This window comes from Schistocerca americana, chromosome 2, assembly GCF_021461395.2.
Source record: "Schistocerca americana isolate TAMUIC-IGC-003095 chromosome 2, iqSchAmer2.1, whole genome shotgun sequence".
Classification (NCBI taxonomy): domain Eukaryota; kingdom Metazoa; phylum Arthropoda; class Insecta; order Orthoptera; family Acrididae; genus Schistocerca; species Schistocerca americana.
In genome coordinates this window covers 635,325,795-635,338,826 of record NC_060120.1, presented here as the reverse complement: position 1 = coordinate 635,338,826, position 13,032 = coordinate 635,325,795, and the positions used below count along the sequence as shown (strand labels likewise).

Here is a 13,032-nt window from a genome sequence, read left to right as displayed (position 1 = left end):
GTTTTTATTTCATCTCCATGGATTTTAATTCTTACTCCAAATGTTTCTTTTGTTTCCTTTACTGCTCGCTATATATACAGATTGAACAACATTGGGGATAGGCTACAATTCTGTCTCACTCCCTTCTCAACCACTGCTTCCCTTTCATGCCCCTTTACTCTTATTATTGTCATCTAGTTTCTGTACAAATTGAAAATAGCCTTTCGCTCCCTGTATTTTACCCATACCACCTTCACAATTTGAAAGAGAATATTCCAGTCAGTATTGTCAAAAGCTTTCTCTAACTCTACAAATGCTATAAATGTAGGTTTCCCTTTTCTTAACCTATCTTCTAAGATTGTTTCAACATTTCTACGGCATCCAAATGGATCTTCCCCGAATCCGGCGTCTGCCAGTATACAATTTAACTTACTTAAAATTAAAAAGTCCAGTAAGCACAATAATTTTAAATTGAGTACATATCTCATTTAGTTGCAGTGCTATAGTTTACACTGAAATGTCCTCATTGCAGCCCCAGGAACATAAGTAGAATCCACAGAATTGGATTTTTGTAACGATACTGAAACTTGAAGTTTCAACTGGGTACCTCTTCCATTTATTACATTTACTATTTTGCTGCCCACACAAAATTCAGTATAACATCTTTTTAAATGGAGGATTTCATATTTTAAGTTAACATAATTTTGGCAATCAACTGTCTGTGAGTTCTCATTCAGAACTTTTCATGATGAGTTCTACCTAATGTTCTACTGGTATGCACCTGACAATACTGATACTGATACAAAGAAAACAAATACAAATGGCTGAATAAATGTAATATTCATTACTGCAGTTTACTGAGTTTGCATGTAATCACACGTCTAATTTAAAATAGTTATTATCAATTTACTCTTCTACAGCAAATATTTTTTCATACATTTTAATGTATATTACTAAAAAAACTTGAAACCAGTAATGTTTTGCAGGTTATTTTTAGTTTCAGTATAATAATTACATAATTTTCAATGAAATGTTTGATGTTACAAAAGAGATTAGTCAATTCCCTCTGATTAACAAATAACAAAAACAGATTTCTCATTATCTTGTCTAAATTTGTACAGAGGTGTGTCTTAATTTCAGTAAAATATGATTGAATTACTGTGCAGGACCCAAGTTTTGTACACAAATCACAATTTTGCTATCATAAACTTCCTCTATATATCATCACAATAATAATACCCCTTAGTGACTTATGCAATAAGCTGCATCTCAGCAGTCTATAGTATACTGCGCAGTACACTTATTTACTGTATGTTAGATGATGTATCTTATTTGTGCTACAGACTTTATTCTTGTCAAATGTCTCATTCTTAGTTTGACAATTTTTATAAACAATGATGCTTATCACAAACAATCCAGTATTTTCAATTTAGATTCAGATAATATTAGTTTCCTTTCCTTAGGTCACAGGATTCCTTATGTATCAGGTAATTATTGTATGTTCCTTATGATACAGTGCAGATGTGAGCTATGTGTGTGGAAAAATAATTGCTTGCATGTGTCTATGTGAGATAGTTTTCACAGTTTTTGCAGGTGCAGTACTTAGTAGGCTGACAATCACCCGTTGAAAACAACTTCTTTAAATTGTGTAGAGTTTTCACAAAGTATTTGACATGTCTAAGTTTAGGCCTGCCACTGAAAATTTTCCAGCATTTCACTTACATTGTATCAGGAGACAATGTGACTACGATCATTTCCATGGTTTTCTTTGTATAGGTTTCGCATCCCTGAATAATCTAGCATAATGAAGATCCTATATATTTGTACATATATTACCAAAGTCTTGTCTAATAAATTTTATTTGGTAGAAAATTTGGAGTTATCTAGTATCCTGCCAAAAAACCAAGACTTTCCATTCAATTTATCAGCAAATTAGCTTTCATATCTCCACGCTTTAGTAGGCAAGGCATTTTCCTGTCACCACTAACTATATTTGTAACTTACTACTTACTTTACTGTATATGTTTCTAGCTACTTGTAGGTTGTCTTGAATATCTCAAGATATTTTTGTTAACCAAAAAGTAAAGATATATGGGGTCAACACAAAGTCTTGCCCTGATTATAAAAATTTATAACAGAATAACTGTTTGACATAATAAGTTACATCTTATGCCATTACATAGGTTAGTGTTACTAGTTGTTGTGAGCAATAAATGGCACTACTGCTCCACAACACTGATGTGGTCTGTTATGTCGTGTTAATTGCTGGTGAAATGGCGTCGAAGCAGGAGAAAGCACAAGGTGTGCTTTGGTTTCATGAACTGAAATCGCCTATCAGTGTTCAACATAAATTTTGGACCTCTTATGGATGCAGCTCTCCTGACATTAAATCAATAAGGCAATGTATGCAAAGTTTAATGAAACAGGCAGTGTCGAAGGTCATCCTGAAGTGGTAGGCCTTGTGTGAGTGATGTAACTGTTAATCATGTTCGGCAATCGTTTCAACAGAGTCCGTCTAAGTCAACTCGTCAAGCATCGCGTGTACTTCAAATACCACAAGCAAGCATGGTGAAGATTCCTCATGTAAGTCTTAGGTTGCATACTTGATGATGATGATGATGAGGTCTCATACTCCGAGGAGCATAGGGGTGGATGCGGGAGACCCGCACTGCTGTACTAGGCAAGTTCCTAATGGAGGTGGTTTCCCATTGCCTTCCTTCAACTGTAATGGGGATGAATGATGATGATGAAGACGACACAACAACACCCAGTTATCTTAGGCAGGAAAAATCCCTGACCCAGCCAGGAGTCGAATGCGGGACCCCGTGCGGGGGAAGCGAGAATGCTACCGCAAGACCATGAGCTGCGGGCCATAAGACTGAATAGTGGGATACTTACAAAGTGCAAATCATGCATGCCTTGGAACTGAATGATTTTCTGACACATGCTGATTTTGCAACTGAGATTGTCAACAGGATTGATGTTGCTAATGATTACTTAAATTGCATACGTTTACCAATGAATCCATCTTTCATGTCATTGGAATGATAAATAAGCATAATGTGCATATATGGGGTTCAGAATCTCCACATGCTACTGTACAGTTACAGCAAGACAGTGAAAAAGTGAATGTTTGGTGCTGCCTCATACATAACAAGGTTTTTGGACTGTTTTTCTTTGCAGAAAAATCCGTTACTGCTAACATTTACTTAGACGTTTGCAACAGTTGATTGCCCCACAGTTAGAAGAATATCAACCATGGATACTTTTTCAGCAAGATGGAGCATCCCCCCCCCCCCCCTCTCTCCACTGGGCTTTGATAGTGCAGGACTGGAAGGAACAGTCCAACACCCTGGCCATCCCGCTCTCCAGACATTACGCCCCTTGACTTTTTTTCTGCACTATATCAAGAACAGAGTCTTCATCACACCAGTTGCTGATGTCAACAAACTGAAGGCTAGGATACAAGCTGCTGCGGGTACTGTGACAGAACACATGTTATGAAACACCTGGTGGGAACTGGAATACCACCTCAATTTTCTCCAAGCTACCAAGGGAGCACACATTGAGGTTTACTAATGTAAGTGGTATTAAAAAAATTGTATAACACTAACCTATGTAATGGCATCAAATGTAAATTATTATGCCAAACAGTTATTCTGTAATAAATTGTTATAATCAGGGAAGGACTTTGTGCTCACCCTGTACTTTCTCAAAATATGTTTTTCACACTCTCTGTTTGACATATCACAAATAACCAAAGAAGGAAAGGTTACTGCTTACTGTAAAGATGACACATTATGACTTTCACCCTCTTTGTTATGTGTTGCCCTCTGCCAATGCACCTGTCCATCTTCCCCCTTCCCTGCTCCTCTCCTATTGGTAGCTGAGTAGCTGTACACCCCACCAGATCTCCCCCAGCTGTACACTACTGTGCCTTTGCATTCTTTACCACCTCCAAATTCCTGCTGTTCCATGTGACATTTTCATTCAAGTACGAGCTGCCAAAGATGGTGGTTGTGTGCATGAGGTTTGCTTGCTTGTGTGAATGACAGTGTACAAGTTTCCATTTCTGATGAAGGCTGTGGCCAAAAGTTAACGTCTAGGTCTTTTAGTTGTGCTTGTCACAACTTAACAAGTCATTTTTATGGTAAGTAGCAGTCTGTCTTTTCCTTATATTGTTGATATTCCAACCTGGAGTTTCCTTTATTTCAAAGAAGGAAATGGGTCCAAAATGAAAAGTGCCAAAATTATGGCAGGTATTAATATAATCACTTTTCTCCTAAGTGGAAATACTAAGGTAGAGTAAAAGCATGCTATAGAAAGGAAAAATTATAAATTATTTTAGTATTATGGACAAATATATTACAAGGCAGAAAATGAAAGGTCTTTTATCACACTACTGTTATGCATTCTGTGTTGTTTCAATGCTGTATTAATTTTCAAGTTGTAAATATTATTATTATTTTTTCATTCCTATCCTTTTTCTAGGAAAGGGGAGAAGTTGTGAACTTGACATCAACAATTGGTATTGATATATTAGGTAATATGGTGGAATCAAGTATACTATCTGTTAACAGGAATTTTTATGGTGACCTTCACAATCTTGGGCATTTAGTCATTGCTTTATGTCATGATCCTGATGGGAGACACTTGGTAAGCAAGACAATGGCAACAGAAATAAGTTTATTACTGACATGAATATATTCATCATTGTAAACTTTCCTAATTTAATAATATTATATTAAAATTCCATAAAGTTAGTGATAATTTATTCATCTCAAATGAGTAATCTAATTGGTCTCACATTAAAATTTGAAAGTACATTATAATATTATGTGTTTTTCTTTGTACTTCTAATTCCTTAATCTACACTCCTGGAAATTGAAATAAGAACACCGTGAATTCATTGTCCCAGGAAGGGGAAACTTTATTGACACATTCCTGGGGTCAGATACATCACATGATCACACTGACAGAACCACAGGCACATAGACACAGGCAACAGAGCATGCACAATGTCGGCACTAGTACAGTGTATATCCACCTTTCGCAGCAATGCAGGCTGCTATTCTCCCATGGAGACGATCGTAGAGATGCTGGATGTAGTCCTGTGGAACGGCTTGCCATGCCATTTCCACCTGGCGCCTCAGTTGGACCAGCGTTCGTGCTGGACGTGCAGACCGCGTGAGACGACGCTTCATCCAGTCCCAAACATGCTCAATGGGGGACAGATCCGGAGATCTTGCTGGCCAGGGTAGTTGACTTACACCTTCTAGAGCACGTTGGGTGGCACGGGATACATGCAGACGTGCATTGTCCTGTTGGAACAGCAAGTTCCCTTGCCGGTCTAGGAATGGTAGAACGATGGGTTCGATGACGGTTTGGATGTACCGTGCACTATTCAGTGTCCCCTCGACGATCACCAGGGATGTACGGCCAGTGTAGGAGATCGCTCCCCACACCATGATGCCGGGTGTTGGCCCTGTGTGCCTCGATCATATGCAGTCCTGATTGTGGCGCTCACCTGCACGGCGCCAAACACGCATACGACCATCATTGGCACCAAGGCAGAAGCGACTCTCATCGCTGAAGACGACACGTCTCCATTCGTCCCTCCATTCACGGCTGTCGCGACACCACTGGAGGCGGGCTGCACGATGTTGGGGCATGAGCGGAAGACGGCCTAACGGTGTGCGGGACCGTAGCCCAGCTTCATGGAGACGGTTGCGAATGGTCCTCGCCGATACCCCAGGAGCAACAGTGTCCCTAATTTGCTGGGAAGTGGCGGTGCGGTCCCCTACGGCACTGCGTAGAATCCTACGGTCTTGGCGTGCATCTGTGCGTCGCTGCGGTCCGGTCCCAGGTCGATGGGCACGTGCACCTTCCGCCGACCACTGGTGACAACATCGATGTACCGTGGAGACCTCACGCCCCACATGTTGAGCAATTCGGCGGTACGTCCACCCGGCCTCCCGCATGCCCACTATATGCCCTCGCTCAAAGTCCGTCAACTGCACATACGGTTCACGTCCACGCTGTCGCGGCATGCTACCAGTGTTAAAAGACTGCGATGGAGCTCCGTATGCCACGGCAAACTGGCTGACACTGATGGCGGCGGTGCACAAATGCTGCGCAGCTAGCGCCATTCGACGGCCAACACCGCGGTTCCTGATGTGTCCGCTGTGCCGTGCGTGTGATCATTGCTTGTACAGCCCTCTCGCAGTGTCCGGAGCAAGTATGGTGGGTCTGACACACCGGTGTCAATGTGTTCTTTTTTCCATTTCCAGGAGTGTATTATCTTTTTGCTGAGGGGATCATTAGAGCTCAATCATTCACAATACATGAAGAGGGAGATAGGGAGGGAAGAAGAAAATAGAGAAGGGAGGAAAAAGGACAGAGAGAGAAAAGAGAGAGAAAAAGGCACCTGGTGGAGAGGAAGAATGCTGGAAGAAGGCAGTACCTGATTTAAATGCGGGAAGGAATGGTATGGATAGAAGAGAGAAGGGAAAAAGGATAAGTGAGGCAGTGGGAAATTGGTTAGTCGAGATTTAACCAGCGGGACTGCAAGATTGCAGAATATGCTGAGGAAACAGTTTCCTCCTGTGTAGTTCAGAGAAATGTGTTGGAGAGCAGTATCCAAGTGACCCACATAGTGAAGCATCTGTTGAAGTCATTTGTGTTGTGGAGCACAGTATGTTCGGCAATTGGATGGTGAAGTTTGTTGTTTGCTACAATTTGGCTGTGGCCACTCATGTGATAGTCAGCTGCTTACCTGTCGTTCCCTCATAGAATACCATGCAGTAACTGCAGCATAGCTGATATGCAGGGTGTCCCATTTATCTTGACTACCCTAAATAACTGTTTGTCCAGATGCAAATTACAAAATGTTTCAAGCAAATGTTCTTTAGCCATCAGCAGGACATCAATCAGCATGATTGCCTTCATTGTAGCTTTGTTTTTTACAAAGATATGAACAGTGGTATGACTTTTTTTAAATGGCACCCTGTATCTTTTTTTCAGTAATTCATTTCCTCTCCTAAAGACCTATTCAAAAATGTATCACAGTGTACCGTTCACTGAAACACAACGTTATTAATTACGTAACACAACATTGACTTTGAGCCTGGGATTACAAACTTGTCCACTTGCTTAAGTTGTCAGAAAGAAAATGAAAACCAAGTAAAAACATAACACAAAATTGACTTTGACTATCCCGTACCATTGCCTGGGAGTCGGCCATTTGAAGTTGCTCAAAGTGGTAACCCTGGACACCAATACACTGGTGCACTTGTTGAATGAAAGATTATTTACTGCTTCCAGTGTTGCCTTCTGAAGAAAATCCAAGCAAGCACAATACATTCCTGCATGTCCTCTGGAGTTGTTGGAGTATAGCGATAGATAACGTCTTTAATGCATCCCCAAAGAAAAAAATCCAGGCCAAGTAACTGTTCCTCCTTGACCAATCTATCTGGCAGGATACCTTTGGTTCAGAACAGGATGTGCATGCAAAGCATTATGTACTGGACATCCATCGTGTTGATACCACATAAGCATTCCGGTTCTTAGCGGCACTTCATCCAGAAGAGGAGGAGGAATTTGTCTGGGGAAGTTGGCATAGCTGTGCCATTTAGACTACCATTGATGAAATAAGGGCCAATAATTGTAGTACCAAGCATCCCACACCAAGTCTTAACTCTCCATTGACACTGATGTTCCACTTGCCTAAGCCATCGTGGGTTGTCGCTGGACCAATAATGCTTGTTCCTCATATGTACCTGTTCTTTGTTTGAAAAGGAACATTCATCAGTAAATAGAACATTGGAGAAGATGTTTGGTTGGTGAAGATTTGCTGCTGTGCCCACTGACAGAACTTTACACGATTCTGGAAATCATTCCCACGCAATTCTTGATGTAGGTGTACATGATGAGAATGGAACTGGTGACAGATAAGAATACAATGTACACTAGTTGTAGGAATGCCAGCCTTGTGTTCAAGCTATCATGTGCTCACATGTGTATTCATAGCAACGGAAGTGAGAACCGTAGCTCGGCAGCTTTGTCTGTGCGAGTGCTACGATGATTGCATTGTTGTGGGTTGAAACTTCCGGTTTCCTGAAGCATCACAACAAGACAAGAAAACATCTGTCAGGAAGGTGGAGTCTTGTCAGGATATTTCTTTCTGTACAGTTCCGCTGCCTGCATAGCATTTCGCCTACCTTCAACAACAACAACAGCAACAATAATAAAAAAAAACATTATGTTGATGCAGTTTGTAGGAAGGACAGTCTTTACTGTATGCCTACTCTACACAACAGTATTTAAAAGGACTAAACTACTGTACTAAATGTACCTGCGCATAAGAAAACAGTATTGCAATTACTGTTCTGCTAACTTACAATCCCCATAGATGAGTAGCATTTCTACCTTCTCTTCATTGGTGTACATTCTGCTCACACAACTCTTCAACTGATGATGGTTGACAGAATGATGGGCGTGCATTCTACTTATGTTTACATTGTCCTCTCTCAATGTCAGCACGTGGATGTGTTAATTTACCCCGAGTACCTGCACCAAGCGCAGAGAGTGTCAACGTCAATGTTGTGTTATGTAAGTAATAAAATTGTGTTTCAGTGATGCTACACTGTGATACATTTTTGAATAGGTCTTCAGGAGAGGAAATGAATTACCTAATAAAAAATACAGGGTACCATTTTAAAAAGTCATACCGCTGTTCATATCTTTGTAAAAAACAAAGCGACAATGAAAGTAATCATTCTGATTGATGTCCCCCTGATGGCAAAAGAACTATTGCTTGAAACAGGGATAGACAAGGACATTCTGTAGCTTAGATAGGTGGTGGAACATTACAACTTCTTGACATTAAACTGGTGACGGCTCTCAGAGTGGAGGTACTGTTGGTGGTGCACTTGATACAAATAAATGTATCTGTGGAGCCACCTGAGATGTGGCGTTTGGCTTCTAGGAAGGTGGCTTGTTGAGTTGAGAAGTATCACTGGAGGAGATTTGGGAGTAGGTGCTGAGGTTATGCAGAAAAGAGCAAAGCTTGTCCTTGGCATGAGTCCAAATCATGAAGATGTCATCAATGAATCAGAACCAGACAAGGGGTGGTTTGGTCATTGACTTTATAGGAAGGATTCCTCCAGATGACTCATAAATAAATTTGCAAAAGTTGGTGCCTTGCAAAACCCATGCAGTACATAAGGTAGCACAATGGATTTGGTTATATATTTGCCTAGATAGTGTTTTAAAGAAGCAGGAACTAGTAGGCTTGCTCATAAATAAATGCATTTGATTGCAAATCCCCCTCTCTCTATATGTCTTACATGCTCTATTCTCTGACCTACTTTCATCTTATTGTGCAGCTGTTGAGTCATCTGTCAAAAGAACTTCTTCGCTCTAGCCTGCTACCCCATATGTGTCTCACCCTACCCTGACCCCATCTCTATCAGTCCAGGCAACTGCTTTCAATAATTAATAATCAATAATCATTTCCCTGCAGTAACAGAATTGTACTCTGGAATACATATGTGGTTGCATTTGTGAATGTTTGTACTTTTACTGGAAAAAGAGCAAGAGCTTGAAAGTTTGTAGAAATCTGTTTTCTGTTATGTATTTCTATGTTATGTGTATCAGTCCACTTTAAGTAAGTGGTTGCCTTTCCCAAATTTTTGTCAACTATTTCCACAAGGATTTACCAGCTGATTATTTCCAGATGATACTCTGAATGTTTAATTACCTCAAAAGAGTCTTAGTCCACCTAGAAATGAATTTGCCTAACTCAATGTGGGAAGAATTATGTAAAATATCAAAAGAAAAGTTGAATATTGTGTACAATGACTTAAAGTTCTTATCTGAATACAGTTATATATTAAAACAGTATGGGTTTGGTAGTTGCTTCATAAGTTTCAGTATTCATGTAACTTACTACCAAGACAGAACTCCATTAAATAGATCAAATATCACAAAAAGGAGTAGTGACAGGATGAGTTCAAACATCATGCTGTTAACTGCCAGAATTACTTGTAATGAAGTTTTAACATTGACCACAAAATTTTTATTTTATTCTTCCTTACATTTTGCATTGTCGAAGAAAGAGGGGAAGCATGAAGTGAGAAATGTATCTGTATTCTAAATTGAATATAGTATAACCAGAACCTTGTTGATACAGTGTGTTGTGTCCAACTTGTTCTTACTAAGCATAAGTGCGAACTCCCTCATATGTGGCCATAGAATGACAAAGATAACTGTGCTGCCATATCGTTGTAACGTACAGTAGATGGCATTGTCATGAAAGGAATACATGGTTTTCTGCAGTTACAAAAAACGACAAGTGTATATCTTACAATTGTATATAAGCACAGTTATATATATGCCATTCATTTATGACCTCATGTATTCCTGAAATGAAATGAAACATGGAAGATGCTACTGTCCAGGGATACACCTATGTCAAGGGCTCATAAACCAACCCAAAAAAGTAAACACACATAACTTTCAACACAAAGTTAGGTTTATATAAACAGCACATGTATGTTTTTTTCTACCAAAATGTAAACTAGATATACAATTAGTGATGGCAAATTTGGTTTTACTGTTCTAAGCCTCCTAGCTTCTAAAATACTTACTTGTTGGATTTTAAAGGGTGGCAATGATGCTACAATTGCTGCCTTAATGCACAAAGCAAGGTTGCGTGCACTATCCTGAAGCCTGATGTATACTGATCAATATCCTGCACATGTTTTGCTTGCACTGTTCAGTATACTTGTGTCTCCTAATTGGGTCTGTTGTTCTGCTATTGGTGTCAAACAGAGAAATACACTGTAACAAATTTTGTGTACTATTTAGATATTGATTATCCTGTTTCAGTGTAGCTCATCACATTTGGTTTCATCTAATCAATATGCCAGTCTTCAGTAATAAAGAAAACTTGATATTATATCAATTTATGGCAAATGTCACAGAGATGCAAACAGAGCCACAGTGTTATAGATAGTGAGTGAATGCTATCCAGATTTAAAATACCCTTCACGTCATACCATTGCCAACATCTGCACTATCCTCATTGAAATAGGCATCTTGGTTCACAGAAAGCAATGTACAAATGCAGTAGCTAACAATGGAAATGAAATTACTATGGCTGCTATAGCACACAGTCCTGAGGTGAGGGGATGAGAGATTGCACACAGTTTAGTAATAAGCCATAGTAGTGTGTGGAGAATTTTGTATAGGTATATGTTTGATATCTCATTCAACCAAGTAATGTATGGGGATGACTTCACTTGTTTCTAGGAAAAGATCATTTTCAGGCAAATCAGGTGAGCCATTCAACTGCAGTTAGCTGACATCAGGTTTGCAGCTCCTAGCACTTTCTGGTGGCAGACAGTAAAGTCTTACACTAGTCTTCTCACCGTGTACTGTTTGCATGTTTTCTTTATTGTGGATTTGTTTATGTAATACTGCTCTCATTTGCAAAATGAAAAAAATATAGTTGCAATTTGTGCACTGTAATGTATGACAGTATCACCAAATTATTCAAGGTACAGGCACAATAATCAAAATTTTCATAAAAATTGATGATACTTGTACTCTCAAATGGCTGCAACTTTTTTCATTACTTTAGTAGAGTGAAAAACAGCTGAGAAGCTAAGAAATATAGGTTTCTGTTTAACTTGCATGGCCTTACAACAGATTACATTGAAAGGTTATTCTCTCTGACTTCTAATCTTGAGTTTCACAGACCTTTCTATCCTAGAAAATTATGGAAAGAATGACATTGCCACAACATTCTTCTGCCCACATACCAAATATTAGGCTTCTCATATGTGTAATTTATATCGAATTTGCTCAAAATCGAAACTGATTAAACAAGAAATTAATTTTTTTGAAGAAATGTGTTTATTTGAACAGTCTGATATAGAATGTCTCATTTACTGTAGGCCTTGGTCAAATCTGAATATCTTGTTTCTGAAACATTTATAGGTTTGCAAACAGAATCAAAAAGAAACATTCTGTCACCTCCTTTATAATGGTTTTCCCCATAAAAGAATGTTCTTTGAAAATCTGCTTTACTTTACAAACTCCTTGTCATTATTAGGGACAATTTTTATTTGTTACCAAAAACACTAAAGGCAGTCACACAACACACAAGGCACACAAGGTACTTGTTCTAAAGTCACACTGCTGTACTAAAGGAGTCTTAATATCAATAATCCTGAATTCCTGCAACATATTTGATCCTAATGGCAGTTTCTTCATCTGAAACATCTTTAGCAAGAGAATTTCCTATGCCACTACTACTGGGACTTGTACTACAGAAACAGTTTGCTCAATTTTCAAAACATTTCACACAGATAAAAACTACATAAATAATGATATTGTCTAGATGTTCCTCTAACAGTAAACTCATTAAGTTAACTAGCTTATATCACAAAGTCTGCCAACTGTCTCTGATTCTCCATTCCAGTGCAATACATTAATAAATATTACTGCAGTACAAAAGTCTTTTTATATGGGAAGGCTGTGTTTCTCAGTGAATTTTGTTGATGAAATCCCCTCAGGTCATCAGCTGAGACAAGGCGTTGTGGCACCGATGAGGTCGACACCAGCATCGATATGCGTTCGTCTTAGGACTCTGAGCATCGTCTTTGGACTCTGAGCATTGTCTTTGGGCTGTTCTGCCATGTTCAGTTCTTTGTGAGCCTTGCATGTGTTTAGGTGAATAAATGAACTACTGCTCAATGGGTGTTGTTTGGTGTAACCAACCCAAACAACTCCCTCACTGGTGACCCCGAGTTGTAACATCTTCCGTTTTCGCTGTTTTACTGTGTCCGCGACCCCCACGTCAGTTACTTTCACGTGTATTACATCGACACAGCATTCGAACAATGACTTCAGACCAGCGCCTACGCTGGATTATGTGATCAACTTGCATCATGATGCCGGCAATGTACACCTGCCAGGACTGCAACACGATGCCTCTCACTCGATGATTACGCCGATTATGCCGGACGTTTTTGAGTCTGCAACAAT

At 39.5% G+C, this 13,032-nt stretch overlaps 1 protein-coding gene across 1 annotated transcript in view; it reads left to right on the top strand.

Moving 5' to 3' along the window:
* The window catches only part of LOC124594262 (phenoloxidase 1-like), a 235,254-nt gene that overhangs the window by 87,449 nt on the left and 134,773 nt on the right, over window positions 1–13,032 (top strand). The window contains exon 7 of the mRNA XM_047132626.1: window positions 4,471–4,635. Within this exon, the coding sequence (XP_046988582.1) occupies window positions 4,471–4,635 (165 nt within the window). The remainder of the gene's footprint in view (window positions 1–4,470; window positions 4,636–13,032) is intronic.